Raw genomic sequence first — 20,585 nt, 5'->3', positions numbered from 1 at the left:
ATGAGTTTTTATAGCTTTTGAATTTGTTCATACTTCAAATGTCAGTCTCTCAAATATGGGTCAAACTGATGCTCTAACTAAACTGTCTTGAGTTATTCCAAAAATTTGTTCTGTTGTAATTGGAAAAGTTGCATCCTAACATTCAGAAACTTCAATCCAACGACTTTCAACCCTAAGTACACAAATGAAAGCCATTGATTATGTGGCAAACCCATCATGTAAGAATTATTTGATTATGGGGATAAATGGGATTCCATTAGTTAACAGAGGATTTTGAATATGAATTACTAAGAGTAATAGTTGCATATTCTACCACAATGTGATGGATAACTGTACAGAAATTAGAATCCCTCAAGGTTATAGATTACACTCCAGAAAATGAAGGCTAGGATTGGCAACTGTTTTTTAGAACAGTTCTCTGTTTAGCAAACATGGCCAAAATCTATTGGAAGTTGATGTTCCATGTTTCATCTGTGAGATTCTCGTAATTACCAAATATGGGGAGAGACCATTTCTTTTTTTCCTCTATGCAAGCACTAGGCTTGTAATGGAAGAACAAACAAAAACCGTGCCTGCAATTTTTTAAATTTCAACATAGGAAACATCAGCAAGCCATAGCTTCAGGTAATTAGGTGTTATCAATTGAGTTGAAATTGTTAGTAAAGAAAAATAATGTGTGTCTTATTATGTCCTCAGCCATCATCTATCCCCACATTCTCTCTCTCTCTCCCCACTAAACCCCCTTCCCTTTCATTAAATATTTCTTAAACTAGTCATACACAAATGTCGCTGTATCCTGAAATTACCATGTCTTCTGAATTGATGTTTGACATACTTTATATTATCATTAAAAGGCACATTTACCCTTAAAAATCTACACCCCATTAATGGGAATTTCTAAGATTTTAACATTTTCTTTGTCGGGCAGCCGAGAAATATAGTATACTAATATTGCAGCGAGGGAGTATATTAAACAAAACGATAGCCTATCTAGGAATCATCTCAAGTATATCTCTGTCCCACTAATGTTTTCACCAACGAGTTCTACACCAGCAACAACACACAGTCCAACAAGAAGTAAAATCAAGCCATGCCAACACCATAAAAGGTTTTCTAACAAGATTTTTATATAATTTTTTGTTCCTTTATATAGAATTTGGTGAACTTTGATCCCATTTTTCATCCTCTCCTCTCAAGCGCAGACCAACGGATGGAAATGGAGAGAACTCAAATTCCCCCATGCATGCCCCACCAAATAGGGCATCAAATAGAATCATTGTAGCTCTAAGATGTTCTGCTTTGTCGCCTCCTACTTTGCATCACATAATGACACTTTCTCTTTTTCGGAGATGGAAAACTTGTAAAGATTCTCTCTACTTCCCCGCCAGCATCAAGCAAACAGAAAAGAAGGGAGAGTTCCATTCTCTAGTATGGTCAAAGTAAAAAGGATATTTTCATATGTTGCCTACTAACAAGCATAGAGCCATGAGGTTGGCCAATATGAAAAATCCAAGCCCATTTGCAGGAGCCCACAAGCACACTTCCATGTCATGCCAATTATGACCTACAAACATCTGCATTCTCGGTATTTCACACAACCAAAATGCCAAAACCAAACAAAGCCTTTTGTCACCTTCACTAGTCGATGGCTCCTAAGACGTCGAAGTTGATTTTGCAAACTCAAAGCTACCTTCTACCAACAGGCACAATAACCCTCTTCGATATATTCAACTCCAACAAGGTTTCCTCATTTGTCGTCAACACAGTTGTTTTTGGTGGCTCCGCCGTAAGAAAACTATAAATACCCCCCTCTGTCTCAATCAGAAAAAAGAAAAATTCAATTTCCAACACCTCCCTCCATTTGCTGCATCATAAGGAAAAAATGGCTTCTCTTTGTTGCCCTGCCTCTTGTTCCATCAGATGTTCTAACAGGGACCATCCACATGATCCAAATAAGCAAAAACTGAATAACATCAAGGTACATGGAACTTCTACTATGCCCACAGCTAAGGTTGATCTACTGAGCCAAACAGTAGGAGCAGCAACGGCATTGACTTCAGTTTCTTCCATAGCTGAAAATGGCCATATAACCAAAGAGCAGCTCCGCCAAAATATTCCAACAAAGAAGCAGTTTGTTGATCCATACCGTCAGGGGCTGATTGTCGAAGGGGGTGTCGGATACAGCCAGACAGTGGTTATTCGTTCATATGAAGTTGGACCTGACAAAACTGCAACATTAGAGAGCATCCTTAATCTTTTGCAGGTGACAAAACTTGACCTGTCAACACAACCTATTCGGTCACTGATAGTTTTATTTGTTTAAAGTACGGATGAACATGTAGGAAACGGCATTGAATCACGTTTGGATGTCGGGACTGCTTGGCAATGGATTCGGGGCTACACATGGAATGATGAGGAACAATCTCATATGGGTTGTCTCAAGAATGCAGGTTCAACTTGATCACTATCCAATCTGGTAAGTCTAATATCATCTTCTATACCATCAAATAAGGAAAATTCTATACGCTGATCAACTTCAGTGAAGTAAAGCCTTGTACTAATTACAACTTTCATAGTGACTGAAGATCAACCTGGCCCCAATCATTAAAATTGTTTCCGACTTTAATATAAACCCTTCTGGCATATGAACCGAAATCATAACAGGCAAATACATGAACACATCTTACAGGGGAGAAGTAGTAGAAATTGACACATGGGTTGGAGCATCAGGGAAGAATGGAATGCGAAGAGACTGGCTAATTCGAAGTCATGCCACAGGCCAGATTTTTGCAAGAGCAACCAGGTGCATCCTAAAAAACATTACCATTTCTCTCCTTGATATTTTTTTTTTTTCATTATGCTCAGACTAAAAATTTAAACAATGGAACAGTACTTGGGTGATGATGAACCAGCAAACCAGGCGCCTTTCAAAAATGCCAGAAGAGGTGAGGGCTGAGATTTCACCCTGGTTTATTGAGAAGCAAGCAATCAAAGAAGATGTCCCTGAAAAAATTGTTAAGTTGGATGATAAAGCAAAATATGTGAACTCCAACTTGAAGGTACCTCCATTCCAATTCAAAAAGCTCATCCTAGAGGAAAAACATTTACTGACTACGTAAATTTCTGGTCTGTAGCCCAAGAGGAGCGATCTGGATATGAACCACCACGTGAACAATGTGAAGTACGTAAGATGGATGCTTGAGGTAAAGACAAACACTTCACATTATTCTTGGTTCAAGTCAGATACTAAATGCATTAATTTCAGCAAGTTTTTCAAATAATTTCTCCAGACCATCCCTGATCAATTTTTGGAGAGCCACCAACTGTCCAGCATCATACTAGAATATAGAAGAGAATGTGGAAGTTCAGACATTGTTCAATCCCTATGTGAACCAGATGAGGCTGCAATTCTCAAAGAGGGAGGTCAACAACAACCAAATGAGATCAAATTGCTAAATGGGTTTCCAATGGCATCAGAAATTCTTGATGGCCATGGTCTGCTGAATGGGTCCTTTCACAAGGGGACATTAGGATATACACATGTCCTCCAGACTAAAGGGGGCCGCAAATATGAAGAGATCGTCAGAGGGAGGACAAAATGGAGGACAAAACACTCTGCCATATCCTTTACTTAATAAGTTGTACATTACATAAATGGGATCTAGCAAACTAGTACTATTCAATATTCAAGGCACCTCATCCCCAATATGAGATGGGTTGACATAATTTCCAGAACTTAAATGGATTTGCTCTATATCCCAAAACTTTTCAATGTTCTAGGTCAGGTGCCATGCACATACTGAAGCTCTTAATAAAGGTGGCAGTGGTCGAATGTGATTCAATGGGAATTAATCTGAACAGTATCATCGAGGCTAGTGCGAGCAGGAAGTGAAATAAGGGACATAATATTTTTGCGGTGATTGTGAAGAATGCCTTTATCATAGGATCTGAGAAGAATAGGTTGATATGGAAGGTACCATGTCAATAACATTGCTCAGAGAAATGAAAGAAATTGAAATCAAGCAATAAGGTAAACCTAATCATTTTTTTGTGGAAACCTCAGGCAATTCAATCTTGACACCTGCCAATAGTTCTAAACTATATTGGTGCATCAGCAGTATTAAACAAAATATGCTGACCATAACAGGCCAGGTTCTCCAGGTCTGTCAAGGTCCTAGTTGTGAGATATTTCAGTGAACACAGAAGAATAAAGAGAAAAGTTGAAAGTAAACCAAACAGCAATTAATTTAAATAACTATTTGAATTAGTAAAGTCGTCAATAATGCTTCTACATTCTAACATCCTTTTAACAGGAAAGAATGTTTTATTATGCCATAAGGCATATGGATTTTGCTCATGTGCACATTTAAGCCATGAATCCACAATTTATTCTATAGGTGCTCGGCTTTTGACAAACCAACCCAAGTTCAGAGTAGTAATAGATTACTACCATGATGTGAAACGGAGATGAAGTCAGTAATAATGGATGAAATTGGGGTATCTGAAGCTTGGCTTTTATTTGCATCTTATTTTTAATTTCCCAGTTCTGCAAGGTACAGATGTGATTCATTTCAAACACAAACCCTATTGCTGTTAAAATTTGGTTTAGTTCAACTGATTTTAAGCTAATACTCAAGATCATTAAATCAGATAAAATAGCTTAGACTCCACTCCCTGCTCAACCCCACAAAAAGAAGCTCATCTTTAACAATTGTTGAGAATACAAAGGACACAGGTTCTGAAATGTATGATGTAGCATGTTTATGCTTCCATGAACTAAAGGAAAATGGTTTACATTGTTTACCATGTACCACAATATCCAATGCAGTGGTCAGAAAATGACCAGTAAAAAAATAAATAAATGTTAAATGAATCACACCAAGAAACTAAGCAATACAATATGAAACACTAGACCATTGCAAGCGATTTATGCTTCAGACAAGTTGGGAAAAATTTGTCAATCTGGCAATGGAGGCAAACTGATTACTCATGAGCCTGACATTAGAAGCTATCTCCCACTATCTAACACGAAAGAATCAATATTCTCTGCACAAGAAACTGTGATCCACTAACCAAAGAGAAAGCATTTACAATTTATGAGGGTGATTGGTATTTACAAAATGGATGGGTATCCATAAGAACAACAAGGAATCAAAGAATGATGTACCACAAAGGAAAATTCATCGTCTCTTTCTCCCCAGAGTTTGATGTAGTTGCCACGACCACACAATCAGAAATATTAAAAGGGCCACCCCAGCAGACATCCAGAAAATTACCAACCATAGAGGCATTGGTTTGGGAAATAGGCCTGGTAAGAGTAAAATAACAGTTCACAAATGTCAGCAGGCAAGTTTTACACATCAACTAGACATCAATACTTGATTAGCCAGTTAACCAATAGGTAATAAGCAAACTTGAAATGTTCATTATAATGCTTTTAGAATAGGGAACAAACCATGTCCAAACTTGATGCAAATGAGTAGTTCAATAATGCAAATAGCAAGGGAAAGCCAACAAAACGCTCCCACCTTTTTCACTGGTTTTCTGAAGAACGACACAACATTTACCAAAATGTAAGAAAAATTTGAACTATATGCACACTAATGCTGGTTGGCATTCTTAGTATCAAGTATAATATTTGCAAATAAGCAAGGAGAGATAGTACCTGTCCTGTAAGTATGAATTGTACTCACGAATTGTTGGTATTGCAATTAGCCACCACAAGATCAACCGATACACAATCACAGGGTTTCGAGGAGGAATCCAAAGACAAAACTTAAGAAAGAATGTATTAAGCTCCACTGTCAAGAATACAATGCAAAGACTGAGAACTTGAATGAAACGCCATGGACCAAGCAAGGGATGCCACTCATCTTTGTCCCACTGTGCTGGCGTAAATTGTCCTAATGTTCGTTTCACCTGGGAAACCAGTAGATGGTAGTAATCTAGAATCATTATCCGTTATTCTTCATGCCAATGCAACACATTGAAATTTTGCAGATCAAGGGTCTATTTGCCAGGTTGAAACCAAAACAGCACCTTAACCACATCACGCATATCATGTAGCTCCATTAAGTGGTTTAAACCAACTCATGTTTCCACAAAATCCTTTTACTTCCTAAGAGACTAAGGCTTGAGAATCCCAACCATGTATAAACTATATTTGGTTTTACAAATGACATTCTAAGTAATGTGGTTATTTCTGAACATTTTCAAAACAAGTACACTTAAATGTAAACCTTCCCTGCATAATCATTACAAGAAAACAGGCTTTCAAGTTAACATGACAAAATAGAGGATGGTTCAGCAGTATTGATATATAAAATAGCTATACCATTTCCTTTTGCTGAATAGGCATTTTCCAGAAAACAGGTTCTCCAGCTACCGATTTCCATTTTTCTTTTTCCAGAATTTTTTTAGAGCAGGGAAAAGAGATGAATTCTTCTGATGGGAGTTCCTGAAAAAGTGATTTTATGGTTTTTTGTGTTGGAGCACAAAATTGGCTCATCTTGTGTTATTTATTTGTTTCAAGCACCCAAATGGACTCCAACCGTACCAATTGGCAGGCAAGGAAGTGTCATACCATGGCTCAGCTCCATAAACTTCCCAGTTATGAAGGTTAATGACTAATTTCAGAGTGTATATTTACTATCATTCACCACATTAAAAAATGGAAAGAAGAAAAAAAATTGCACATGATAATTTTAGTTGAAATATTACTAAAACTGAAAGAGTAAATACTTTGATGCACAACATACTTTGCCAATAATATTGGGCTGCCGGCTTATACCAACCCACTCGTATGTTCTTCCATCAAAATATCTAACAGTATGCATTCCAGCCCAAATACCTGCATATTAAATCATATGCAACTTGTCATAATTGGCTCCACAGGACTACATACCATTCTTAATTCACAAACTAAATTCTGAAACTAGATGCAAAAATGATAACTTTTTATTCACTGGATGATCTGGGTAGATACACAGGGTAAGGAACCATGTTTGCGAATTCATGCAAAGATCTTAAGAAAACCTAGAAATGTACAAAGAATTCTGAAATATAGTATAAATATTATCATGTCTCAATTCTTTTATTCCAACTTCAGACTGCATTGATAAAAGAAAAAAGTTAAATAAAAAACTAGTGCCCTAACTGAATGGAGTAAAAAAGGGGAGAACAAAATACTACTAGCTCCAGCAACAGTATGACTTAAATGACTTGCTGACCTTTTAAATAGCAAAAACTAATGCAAATGCAAAGTATGTTACACATGTTTTGGAGGACTAGAAGCAACACACAAGGCCTTGAATGCACTATACAAACAACAATAAGAGATTATTGTATCATTTGAAATCTCCAGAATACCTATAAATGATGAACAGAATGAGTAATGCAGAGAATGAAGGACACAATTCGAGAACAGAGAAAAAATGAACCCCCCCAAATAAACAGTTTTAAATGACAAGTAAGAGCTTGTTTGAGTATTGACTACCTTTTTTTATTGTTTTAAAGTGTCCTCTATTGCTTTTCTTTTCTTTTTTTCTTTGTTTTTTTGGCTGAGAATGGGGGGAACAAATTGTTGAAATTGATACATGAAGTGTGTTTTGCAGAACAATATGCAAGATTTAGCTTAGATGGTCATGAAAAACTCCTGATACATGGCACAAAAATTTAACCAGATAAGCTACAACAATCAAGGATAAAGCTTGAATAGTCAAATGTTATAAATATGTAGGCTAATGTTACATGTGCAAGTATTTGCAAGAGCCAGTAAAATTAAGCCACGAAAATAGCTCTTGGGATCTTACCAAACCAATTGCAGACTAAAATGTCGAGGATAATACTGTCCCACCAACACTCATTGAAGTTTGGTAACATATGGCGGAAAGTAAGCTGAAATTGACAAATAAAACTTAACTTTATAGAACTCAAACAGTCAGTTTGAGAACAGAAACATGAGCACATTCTTAGACATACAAGGTAGATTAACCATGACAACCTAAGAGGCAAAACACAAAATAACATTATCAGACCAAGAAACTGACCTCCATTAGCTCAAATCCAATTGACAGCACCCATAGGAGGGGCTGATTGCGAATCATTATAGCCTTACCCCACCATCCAAATATATGAGCCACAACAAATTCATCAAAAAGGGTTTCCTAGAAACAACAGAAAAAATCAGAAGTCTTGCCTCCCAATATCATATTGATGTATGTCAGGAACAGTGGAACATACACAAACAATTTTGAAGTGAATGGATTGTGAGAAATCATACATAAACATTCTTAAACCTGCTGGTTGGATTTTCAGGCACATAAATGCGGCAATCAGCACCATACGATCTTTCAGGAAGTTCTGTTAAGTCATACAAATAGTTAAAAACGATCTAGACAGATCTTGAATATGCAGTCAATAAGCTAATCTGTCTCAGCAAATACAAAAGAGAAGGTGCATTACAGAAAGCAAAACAAACTAATCCATGTCAAGTAATGTTCAGAGGGGAGAGTTTGGCAAAGTTCAAATGCATTACCAACACCAAGATCAGGATGGAGAAACTTCATGAATTGCCGAGCATCATCACGTTTCTGGAAATGAGAGATTCAGAAAGACTACTATCAATACTTTTAACTGGAAATCATACCAAAGATCCATAATTGGTGTCAAGGAAATTCAGGGAAAAACACATAGGTTAGAGCTTATAGTATTTTGGTCATAGATGTTGATAAATACTTTTGTTTAAGAGATACTATCAGAAACGATTTTGAGAAAGGTAGACAAAGACAGAGGTTCATTAGGAGTACACCTAAGCTTATTTAATTATGAGTGAATGTAAGCCATTCAACAAATAACACTGGCCTTTAGCATCTCAGTGCTGCTAAAAGTGTTGAGATTGTTGATGCAGAAAGAAATGACCATCAAACATGAACATTATGGGACCATCAAACATGAACATTATGGGAATAACTTACATACATATATACATACACATGCATGCATATGGACACACATGCACTCACACAAACTTATTAGAAGAATGTGAGCTTTAGAAAAGAAAGCCAACCTGGAAAAGCAAAAATGTGAGACAAACAAGGTAAATGACCGCCATCCCATGAACTAGTCGCCAAATTGCTGGATGTGGCCTAATAAGTACCCTGTAAAAAAAAAAGACAACTACAAATTTTACAGTGCATAACTGGAAATGTTTATGAACTTCAGTAGTATCAACATCAAAATCCCATTCTGGTGTCAGCACACTATGGAGATGATTTCCAGAATTATATTGCAGATTGTTGTACCATTGTTGACCCTACATAAATAATTTCGATCCAACTCCCTGGCAGTGACTGAGATGCAGAAATCACAACAGTTGATCTCAGACCATTGGGCTATGAATGGGATAGATATAATCATTAAATTCTGGGTTGGATCATAAGATTCTAAACCACTGATTTCTTATGTATTAGCAGTTTTTGTAGTTTTTTTTTTTACTGGAAGTACTACCTAGAGTATTTTTCTTTAGACAGATATTCTTCACTCTCTGCTTGTCCCTAAACACAATTAAATCAATTAGTTCATGAGCTTTAAGAGAAGAATATTGGAAAAGTGATTTAGTTAACATGAAAATTACAACTCGTGCAAAGTTATAACCATTTGAGTTGCATTCTTAAATTTATTAAGCAATTGGTAAATTTTACAAGGTCTAAGGAGTTAATTTTTTTTGATAAGTAAGATCTAAGGAGTTAATTGTTGCTAATAAGATTCTCTTATTGCAAATTTCTTGACCCCATATCATACAGGTTTCTGGAATTCCCACTCCTTTTTTCTTTCATAATTAGGGTGCTGTTAAAATGATTTTTATCTGTAAGATGCTCCTAATGAGTCAGCACCTCTATAGAAGTTTTCCTTCACATTTGGAATCAGGAAAATGCATTAAAAACAGAATCCAACAGAAGAAAGAAACCACACTGAAAGCAAGTTTTAAGCTGGCATATTCACTAAAGCTATTTGAAATGACAGTTCTACAAACCTATCAATGGGCAAAGGCAAAACTAAAGTCCTTTCTGAAAATGGCATCTAAGAAACAAAATAGTCTCTTGCATAAGGATGAGAAGCATAAATAAGAAATCAACTCCTAAACTCCTGTTAATTTCCTCGTATATAAAGGCATGTTCTTGAATCCTGTGTTGAAAAATATCTATAAGAACGATTAACAAAAAATAGCAGGAGCTCCACTTGAGCAGAAATATATTAAAGAATGCCATTCAGATAAGGGGCAATTATGTGTTTCAAGACTCAAGAGTAACAACATCAAGAAAAGGATATCTGCAAATGCCATCAGATTCAATGCTAAAGGTAATTTGAAATCCAATTCGTTCAAAGAAAACAATATCTGGAACTTACGTTGAAGGGGCTTGCAGCAAGCAGTAAGCAAGAAAAACTGCAATCATCGCCCATACACCCCTATCGGAAACAATACACATGAGGTACCAAAATTTTATGATGTGTATCAATACTAAAAAGTTCTCTAAAATGAAGTAGTATTGCACAGACAGACAAGGCCACACCTTTTCACAGAAGTAACAAGATTGCCAGATGACCTACTTTCCGGATCCAGAGCCCCACTTGCCCAACTGGTAAACATATCCAGACAAACAAAAAGTAAAACTTTAATTCCACCAAGTTCAATAAACAAAAAACAACAAAAGAATGCTGCACATCATACAAGGGTAATTTATCTTTATTCCAAGACCACAACAAACATTTTTTTTTTTTTTAATAAAAAAAAGGAAGAAGAAAAGAAACCCATATCCATCATGTTTGATTTTGATGAATAGCAAAGCTATTCCCCTTAAAATGAAGGGACCTCAAGCATCATAAGACCGTTTTTTCTGCTCCTAGAGAACATTACATAACCCATGAAAAACAAGGAGACAAGTAAGCAAAACACTCTTGATTCAGATCGTGACTCAGAATAAACTCAATGCATGGCAACATCTATCCAAGTTATTAAGATATGGTTTGCTCCAAATCCAATGTGTCAAACATTGATACAGTTTGAAATGCATGTATGTTGACACCTGTCCAGATGATAGCAAGCCTGTTTCCAACTCAGGCTAAAACCATGAACGCATCCAAAGCCTAAAAACAACTTGCTGTGAACTCGCCATGGATGAGCATCAAGCTCAGAGAGAACTTTCCATGTCTCACAGGCAACCCAAGCACACGTCAACATCAGGAAGCTGCACTAGCAACACCATTGTGGGGACCTTGGGGATGTACTGTCTTGACAATAACCAGTGGAGCAGGCTCCAATTTCATGCAGGCAATCATGTTACTGCAGATAGACCCACCCAGGGGGATGCATTTATTGATAAAATTATTGATGCCCATTAGATCAAAACTAACATCAATATGAATAGATTTAGAAATATAAAATCATAGATCAACTTGGGATGCACCCCCCGCTCTTTGATTGGCCTCTTCTATATATATATATATATATATAGATATTCTTCTTCTTTAATACATTCTTGTTTGCCTATCAAAAAATTTCATGCAGGCAATCATGTTACTGCAGATGGACCCACCCAGGGGGATGCACTTATTGATAAAATTATTGATACCCATTAGACCAAAACTAACATCAATATGAATAGATTTAGAAATATAAAATCATAGATCAGCTTGGGCTGCGCCCCCCACTCTTTGATTGGCCTCTTCTATATATATATATTCTTTTTCTTTTATACATTCTTGTTTGCCCATAAAAAAAAAACATAGATCGACTAATTTTACGGAAGACTTCAGAGAAGTTGAAATCAATTTTGTAGGGTCCCCATGATAAGGACGTGGCATCCGTGACCACTTGATTGTCCTTACCACTGATTTACAGAAATTTTTTTAATCCAAAATTCTAAAGCAAACAACATATGAAGGCAACAAAAATAAGAAAAAAGTAAAAGAAAGCAAAAGAGAATATCTGATTAAAGAGAACAACAAAATTTGAGTTAACAAACATTAACTATCACAACCTGACCCAGGATGTAAGCCCAGATAAATAATATAAACCCTTCCCCCAATCAAACAATACACTCTAAGATCACAAGACGATCATATAATTTACAAAAGTTCTACAAATTGTTAGTAAAAGAAAGTTTGAATGACTCTACATGTGGAATAAATAATGTTCATTTCCAAATTAATTAAACATAGAAAGAATTTTATGTTAATATTATTTTAAACTCCCTCATCATCATTAAGTCTATCTCTACAGTAACTAGGACTTGCATCTGGATGAACTAATGTAGTCACTGAAGCAAGGTATAGAAGTACACAACTTATAAATGCAAATGGTTCCCCTACATTTGATACTAGAAACAGATTTATCCATGAAGTAGTGACATTGGAATGAACTGGTCCAACTAAAATTCACAATAACCAGTAGATACTACAGAAATTGGCATGGTTTACAGAAGCATAAGTATAAGAGGTTGCAGAGACAGAATCACAGTCTTGTCACCAAGTGTCAAAATAAAGGAAAAAAATCAATAGATTCATAATTAGCACCATAAATTATCCTATTCAATAATCTGACAACAGATATAGCCATCAATTTAATAAGATGTAAACTACTTATTTGATAGGTCACTCACATAAGAAAACATGCACCAATAAGTAATAATGAAATGGTACGAGGTTTGTATGCCCATGCAGTCCATGGATCATGTTCATCACCAACACTTGATAAGCTGCCGTTACCATTTGCTTGAACAGCAGAATCCTTTCTCCTTGCCCTCCTATGACCATTAGGTTCCATTGCTTAATGTTTAAGCAATGCAACTTGCTCACTGAAAATCATATAATAAAAAATGAGGCACAGTATGGTCTGTTATTGGCACAGACACAGTTATTTCCTAACCTTCCATTCCCAACAAGAACATAGCCTTCATTAGAAGTAATGGAAGAACTAAAAGAATGTAAAAACTCATATCTTCATGCAGGTCTTAAAGGAAAATACAGAAATTGAAATGAGTAATTCTCCACAGAAGCAAGGGATATAAGAAACTCTTATTTACTGACAATTGATGACTTATAGCACATCAGATAGCTTGATTATGATAAGATATATAAATAAACATCATGTTACACTAAGAAAATGTCCGGTGACAATCTCGATAAACATATACAAGTAGACATGCCACTGTATTGAACTATGAAAAATGTTCTGTGACAATCTCAATAACATATACAAGTAGCTATGATATTGAATTAAACTAGGAAAAATGTCCTGGGACAATTTCTAGCTAATTGACCAAAACAAAATTGTACTTGCCTCTAATTTTAGTCACCTTAATTTAGAACATCCATTTTACCTTTGACTAAAAAAATTTGAGAATAAAGGTCATAGTAATTAAATATATTTTTAAAGAACAGGATATTTGTAAAATTTAGATAAAAATGATGATACCAATTTCTATAATTAAATAATAGTTGAATCTTAAAGAGTGTTCCCAATATTCAGGAAAGGCATTGCTCATTTACAATTTTTCACATTTATAATCCATGCAATCATTGAAGGAATCTGGTAAACCTTATGCATCAAACTGAAATTCCAATCATATCAAATTTCTAAAGAAAATCATCAAAAACACCTAGCCAAACATATGAGGAGCATTCCCTAAGATGAATCTCATGCATAACTAACTATGAGTTCCACCGATACCCACTTTCAGCAGCAGCCTCCCAGATTTTTCTGGTGAAGTTAAAATTTGAAAGCATTCTCTTTTTGGTTCTGGGAAATGGGTTTTGAACATCTATTTTATTTTAGTAATTTCATAGAAAGTTATAATCTTTGCTTTCTTCTAGTTAAGAGCATTTTTCTCACATATAAAAGCTTGAAATCCTCTCTCTTCTAGTTAAGAGTATTCTTCTCATATATAAGGAATTGAAATCCTTTCCTCTTTTTCTAATACAATTGATTGTTAACCAAAAGAGAAACATCTTTCCAACATTTATTTTCTCCTCATATAAGTAATTAGAAATACCCAATCACGGAAGCACATAGATTCTATGCTGTATCTTAATCAGCAACCCACTAAAGCTCTAGCAGTCTAATTCCACCCCCACCCCCCAACACCTGCCAATAAACTAAAAATATAGAAACTACCATAAAATCTGAGCTTAAAAGAATGGAACAAAAGACAGCCCATATGAAAAAAGCAGCTTAGCCTATACCTATGTGCAGTCCCAACAACCATAGTCTTAGTACTATTATGAGTGAAAAAAGAAAAAAAAAAAAATGTTAGCTGTACCAGAGAAGAAATGTAAAACACATGCATTATAGATCATTGAACTTGTTAACTAGACAGTAAAACAACCCGTGAACAACTGATAGAACACATCTTCATCTCAATGATTGGCCTGTTAACTGTTGGCAGGACATCACCCACTCCTCCCTGTGTCTGACAGCTATTTTAGCACTGAGATAAAGGTCCACCTTGTTTGATTCATCATCATTTTATGCAATATTCCTCACTCACATGCACCAGCAAACTCAAGCATAAGTAACTGTATCTTTCTTCCCTCCTGCACCCTCCACCTCTTTCTATTTTTGTGTATGTGCTTGCACATACATACGTATGTATATGCGTACGGATGTATGCATATATATGTGTTATTATACATACTCATTATTGTACATAACTCTTATTTAATGTAATGTATGCAGAAACACAATCATATATGGTTGTGTCCCACTGTCCCCATTGTGGTGATTTGACATGTCTGCATCAGAATCCGACACTATGTCGATGACCATAGATAATAGCATCCCACTTCCAAATGAACTCCCACCATTAAAAGTGACTCTACCATGCCTATAAAGAAAAAAATTGATTCCACATGATGTTTAAGTCCTGGAAAAAGTTAAATGGGAAGGTTCAAATATTATCCTTCAAAGATTAAAATCTACAACTACCCTCTATTCACTAGTGGAAAGAAATGCAATTGGGCTGGCCAAGCAGAACCCATAAAATCCCCAAAATTTGAACTTTGCTAAAAACCGTCATCGCTCTCAGTCATCTTCTGAGTGGACCCCCATCTCCACTATTTCTTTTAACTCTAATCTATCCTCAAACTTAAACAGGCGTGGATAAAACTAAACTGCAAAACAAAACCCGCAAAAATTTATTTAACAGCTCACATATCTCCTAGTCCTTCACCAACCATCATGACCCAGCATTCAAAACCCAACTTTATAATCCAGGTCCATATAGTTGTGGGTTTTAACTCAACGCTTACTGAAATTTCATATCCAAGTTATCAAATAAAGCTTCTGAAGCTTGAAGAATCAAAACCAGTTAGAACTTCTAAATAATATGGTGAAAACTTGCAGAATTCATTCTCACCAGATTATCTATCAGAAAACATCAAAACAAATCCAACACAGGAGAATTATTTAAAGAAAATAAAATTAAATGTACATGCAGATGACAGATGAAAGAAGAACAAAAAAAGAAAAAGAAAACCCGTAAAGATTCATAATCCAAAAGTAGAGCAACTAATCTACCTTCATCATGTAATACTGCCAAACACTAAAGACTGCACAAATCAATACAAATTACAGCTTCCACCACATGTCTAAAATGAAAATCAGTACATCATGTAGATACTTGCAAACACACGCGCACACACCCATATATATCAACAATATAATCAGGGAACGAATGACAAAAATAAATTTCCGGAACCAGAAAATCTCACAGCAATGGTAAAATCAAACAGTACCCATCATGCTATCACCTATTCTGATTATACCAAACACCTGTATTGAATAAAAACGCCTAAATTGACACAACCATCAACCCAGAAAAAAGAAAAAACGCATTTTTACTCCATACCCAGCTCGGCAAAAATTTAAATAAACGAATTACGTACAGTGAACGCCAAAAACAGATTCAAAAATGGCGACGGGGAAGACGGTGTATAAAGAAAAAAAATACCAGTATTATTACCGATTAATAATAATAATTAATAAATAAACGTATACAGATAAAGAATATTTGAAATAATTCTAAGAAAAGATGGATAGAGATAGTAAAAAGAAAGGTGGCTAATAAAAATACACGATATTTCAAATTTTTTCTTTTTTTCCTATTTATATATATTATATTTTCAAAGTATAAATATAAATTTATATATTTATATGCAATACATATATTTTGCAGATATACTTACGTAGAGGGGAAGCTGACAGGGGAGCCCTAGCCGTACGATGGGAGGACGAGGAGATCGTGGGCGTCGGATCGGTGGTGCGAAAGGGGGGGAGAGGGGGGTTGTGAACAGAGAGAGGAGTTAATAAGGGGGAGTTATCGAAATGAGGAAAGAGGAAGAGAAGAGAAAGATAGTCGATAAAATAATTATTAATAATAAGTAAAACTAAAAGATAACTCTCTCCCATACATCTCTTTTCTTGGAGATGGACTTTATTTATAAGTCTTGCAGTTTTGGCAGAGAGAAAAGAGGGAAAAAGTTGTGAGAGAGAAATAGAGAGCAACTGAGTCTGGGTCTCCCTGCAACAGCGGCGAAAAGGAGATGATGCGTCTCCCTCTCTACTAATCTTAAAACTTTAAAACAAAGAGAGAAAGAGAGAGAGAGAGAGAGAGAGCGTACGACGGTCAAAGAGAGATTTGAAGATGTTTAGATTTGCTCTCTCTCCATAAATATATATATATATATAAATGGACCGTTCCCCCCTCCCCCTCTCTCCCCCTCTCCTTTTTATTTTTAATTTTTATTATCCTTTTGCTTCTACTCTGTCACCGCCATTACCGCCTACTCTCCTAATTTTTGTCTGTGATCAATTTCATTCAAAATATCCTGATTTGCCCTCCTATGATAAGATTAGGGTTGTTACGGTGGATCCCATTTTTCCACTCCATTAATGTGATATCATTGAAAAAAAAATGTGGGTAATTTTTTATAAAATTATAAATCATTGAACAAAATTCAAAATAAACAACGTTCCGTACAAGTTAAAGAAGAACTTATATGACACGTGATATAGTCCTTTCTCCTTCTCCTTCTCCTTCCTTATGTCTTAAGCTCTTTCCAAATTTTTTTCAATGAAATTATTCAAACACATCATGAAACTTTTATTTGACTTAAAAAATATTTTTTTATTTCACTAAATTTTTTTAAAATATCAAAATTAAAATCAATATTCTTCATCTCGGTCAAATAAGAATTCAAAAGCTACTTTAAGAAAGGCTAATATTAGATTCGACAAAGCAAAGTGATTATCTTCATCTTCATCACTTTATCAAATCCTTTATCGGTTGTGGTGATTAATATCTTAAGATGCTGATCCTAAATGTAAAAATGATTAAGGTTTGCTGTTCAAATGTCTGAGGGAAAAAGGTAATATGAAAAAGCAAAGGAGCATGAGCACACATTCAATGGATATGCGCTGGAAATCATATCCAATCAAACTGTGAGATAGCTGCCATGATGCCAAAATCAGTAGCCTATAATTCGGTCAAAAGTGACATCTCACATCTCAAATTGGTTCCCAGTGCCAGCCTTTACACATGATGTCATTAGGGATCTTCCATTTTTTTTTTTTTTGAAACTTTATATGTATGGAATAGGGCACCAGAAAAATGTGTAATGCATTCAATTGTAATGATTGAGTTATGACTACTATGTGCTGAACCCATGAACATCTGCCCATGTATTTTTTCTGTATTCAGTTTTTTCATTTCTTCATCCATAAGCCATCTCACCCAGGGACCCAGATGGAGTGATATATACCTGTAATGCTATCATATGCCCATGGAAGATGAACTTGGTGAGAGCCCATTTCCTCAACCTCATTTAGGATGTCATAGAATCTGTTAAATCATCTCCCTCAGTCTTGAAAATACCTACTCCAAATTATTTTTGCACATGCACATCATTTTCAAAAGTCATTTTGTAAATTTGTAGTGAGGCTGAAGCCCAGAAAAATTACCAAAACATATTTTCCAAAAGCCAAAAAAAAAAAAAGAGAGAGAGAGAAGTCAGAATAAGTTTCTCAGTTTCCTTTAACATGAGGGGTCTTTTTTCCTTTGGGGCATGGGAATGGACAAGAAAAAGGAAATACAGGGGCTGAAAAAGAAGTAAAAAGATAAAAAAGGAAAGGGTGGTACTGCTAGACAATGCAAATATTTAGTCATTATTGATACATGGGGTTGGAAATAAGTAATAACGTACTAAAGTAGAGAAAAACTTTTCCAATGTCTTTCTTCTTTACTCTTTGCCAAGCAGACTCAGCAAAAAAACTGATAAAAGGCCAAAAAAGAAAAGGCTTCTAATCTCAACCCATCATCAGGAGTCCATTCAGTAACAACCCAAAAAGGGAAAAAGCTCGATGATTGGAGAAGTGAAAAGATAATAATGGGTTGAGAAGTGGAAAAAACAAAGACTAATGCAGAGAAAATGATAATGAGCATAGTCTGTTGGGAGGCAAGTCAGCAAAACACGCATTACTTTTAATGGGTTTGTGATTAGGGAGGATAAAAGACTGAAAATGGTTGGAACAAAAGAAATGTGAGAGAGGGATACGAGAAGGACTAAACGTAGAGTCATTACTACGCATGGATGTGTGTGTGTCTACTTTACTTGGCAACATAAATTCGTACCTGAGAAAGAGTTAAAATGCCGTGTTCTGTACGCCTCGGAGAGGCAGCATAGCATTTGGGCTATGCACACAATCAAAGGTTAAAAGGACAAGTCGAAAACGATAGTTAGAGACAGAAAAGAATATGCTGAAAAATAAAATAAAATAAAAAATACACCTACGGGTAGCTAATCTGTGAGCAGCAGTAAGCAAGGGACCACAGGAGGAGCCTATGGGCTATAACAATTAATTTATTCCCATTTGATGAGAACACTGCTTGGAAACCAGAGCAACCCCATTTCGTTAGGATCACTGTACCCCAAATTTACTCTTCCAATATCAAATAAAAGAAAGGGTTCATTGAATCCACAGTCCACAGTCACGTGAAGTAGTTGACTCAATCCACTGTCAAGTGTCAAAAGGAGTATTTAACTTTTAAGGGTGGGCTTTGAGCATTTGTGCCTTTGAGCGTTGGCATTAACTGCTCTTCATCAAGTTTTGAGGCCCATTTTCCCTGACTGAAACTTTGGAACTGGAGTTAAGAATTTAGACCCACCTGCTAAGCATCTCGAGACTAATGAAATCATATATATATATACAAGTTTATGAGAATTAAGAGACCAACAGAGCAATTGTGCTACAAAGGGGGACACCCACTGATTGGGTTTTAAATGCAATTCAGGGGAGATGCTCTATGTCATTCAAAGTAGGCCACTCCAGATTTTTGTAGCTGATAAATAGCAAATGCTAATGTACAGTGGCGACAAGCAGCAGCCACTCCTCACCGACCAGGCACCCAGAAGGAGAGAGACAAGTGTCGCTCAGCTCATAATCTCAATTCATGTGAACTGCACCCTATTTATTCATCATGCTTGCTGCTTTGCCTATGTTTCTTTCCATTTCATGCGTTGAAACTTGTGTGTTGGGACAGTTCCCATATGGTGTTTCTGTTTTAATGTTGTGGGGTTCCCTCACTGTGTGATATGAATGAAAATAAATGAAAGCTGCTGGTGGAATAATCAAGCTGGGAAATAAATTTTTGAGACATTCTGCCTTAATGTTCCATTGATGAATAAATGTAGGGAGGGCTCCACCTATAAGTTAGGTTTTAGATATAATTTTGTCATGTCAATGTCAAAATATTCATGGGGGATTAGGAATTGAATACAATACCTGATTTGAACCTTTTTTTTTTTTTTTTTCAGTTTGCAGAACTGCAATTTTCCCTGAGGTATTATATTCAATCCTGAACCCACAATCAAAATTCAAAATGTCATGGCCCTTTAGTTGGAGAATTGAGAATTGAGAATTGAGAACTGAGAATTGAGACATGAGACATGCAACTTGCGACCAAAACTAACAACATTACATCACCCAGTTGGCAAAACTGAGGGAAGTGATAAAAGAAATAGTTAAGAGTGTCAGACAAGTGACAAACCCAAAGTTCCCCGGCCATGTGTAGAAAAAATGGAACAGATATGACCACAACTTTAGGGGTGTGTTTTTGCCTTTTTTTCAAAATGCAATGGGATTCACAAACCTGTGATCCACCCAACACAAGTGGCCAGAGGAGGGGCTCCCCTTGCAAATGATCCACACGCTATTAGACATTCAATAAACAAAAAGGGTCCCCTAAACACGCTAGTGCGAAATTGAATTGAGAGATGATTGGACTGGATTAGTTTTGTATTTTTGGGGGGTCAACTTTGAGTAAGCAAGTGAGGGTTGGAGATATGGTCCCGACTCCCCGGCAACCATACAGCGTAACGACGAATGCGCGTCGTCACATGGTTGGGTCAGCTCCGAACGCAGGATGGTCGACCACTCACAAAGTACACTTTGAGAGCATGATATAGAGATGTAGACAATTGCCTTAGATTTTATTTTATTTTATTTTTTAATGTACATAAATATAAATTTT

General features: G+C 36.0%; 2 protein-coding genes across 11 annotated transcripts; one reads left to right on the top strand and one right to left on the bottom strand.

Moving 5' to 3' along the window:
• Positions 1–1,431: 1,431 nt before the first annotated feature.
• LOC100261188 (CDP-diacylglycerol--serine O-phosphatidyltransferase 1) lies at positions 1,432–16,786 on the bottom strand. Of its 10 annotated transcripts, none has more exons than XR_009466276.1 (14): positions 16,243–16,756; positions 12,660–12,854; positions 10,572–10,637; positions 10,408–10,467; positions 9,068–9,158; positions 8,537–8,591; positions 8,282–8,361; positions 8,049–8,165; positions 7,812–7,896; positions 6,759–6,850; positions 5,666–5,919; positions 5,168–5,308; positions 2,147–2,219; positions 1,432–2,072 (listed from the first exon to the last, which is right to left on the bottom strand). XR_009466276.1 is itself a non-coding variant. In XM_059738736.1 (14 exons), the coding sequence occupies exons 2-13, from the start codon at positions 12,821–12,823 to the stop codon at positions 5,181–5,183; spliced, it is 1,281 nt and encodes a 426-aa protein (XP_059594719.1). In that variant the 5' UTR covers positions 12,824–12,854; positions 16,243–16,756; the 3' UTR covers positions 2,201–2,219; positions 5,168–5,180. The 10 variants fall into 10 exon arrangements, 9 of the variants coding, with proteins under 9 accessions (XP_019074660.1, XP_059594719.1, XP_019074655.1 ...); XM_059738736.1 differs by lacking the exon at positions 1,432–2,072 and adding an exon at positions 5,456–5,544 and having other exon boundaries at positions 2,201–2,219; XM_010663696.3 differs by lacking the exons at positions 1,432–2,072; positions 2,147–2,219 and adding exons at positions 4,676–5,046; positions 5,456–5,544.
• LOC100259342 (palmitoyl-acyl carrier protein thioesterase, chloroplastic) lies at positions 1,883–3,735 on the top strand. Its single transcript, XM_002280111.4, has 6 exons — positions 1,883–2,263; positions 2,343–2,476; positions 2,690–2,803; positions 2,891–3,059; positions 3,135–3,203; positions 3,291–3,735. Exons 1-6 carry the CDS (start codon positions 1,883–1,885, stop codon positions 3,633–3,635), a joined length of 1,212 nt encoding a protein of 403 aa, XP_002280147.1. The 3' UTR covers positions 3,636–3,735.
• Positions 16,787–20,585: the final 3,799 nt, after the last annotated feature.

The sequence above is a fragment of the Vitis vinifera genome, chromosome 1, assembly GCF_030704535.1.
Source record: "Vitis vinifera cultivar Pinot Noir 40024 chromosome 1, ASM3070453v1".
NCBI lineage: Eukaryota > Viridiplantae > Streptophyta > Magnoliopsida > Vitales > Vitaceae > Vitis > Vitis vinifera.
The sequence above is the reverse complement of the archived record's forward strand: the minus strand, read 5'-3'. Positions and strand labels throughout refer to the sequence as shown.

Coding starts and splice junctions, on each gene's coding strand:
- LOC100261188 (XM_002283022.5), bottom strand. CDS start 12,823: ATGGAACCTAATGGTCATAGGAGGGCAAGGAGAAAGGATTCTGCTGTT. Junction 8,362..8,536: donor CCATCCTGATCTTGGTGTTG/GTAATGCATTTG, acceptor ATGACTTAACAG/AACTTCCTGAAAGATCGTAT. Junction 6,851..7,811: donor TTTAGTCTGCAATTGGTTTG/GTAAGATCCCAA, acceptor TTTAATATGCAG/GTATTTGGGCTGGAATGCAT.
- LOC100259342 (XM_002280111.4), top strand. CDS start 1,883: ATGGCTTCTCTTTGTTGCCCTGCCTCTTGTTCCATCAGATGTTCTAAC. Junction 2,477..2,689: donor CTTGATCACTATCCAATCTG/GTAAGTCTAATA, acceptor CACATCTTACAG/GGGAGAAGTAGTAGAAATTG. Junction 2,804..2,890: donor ATTTTTGCAAGAGCAACCAG/GTGCATCCTAAA, acceptor ACAATGGAACAG/TACTTGGGTGATGATGAACC.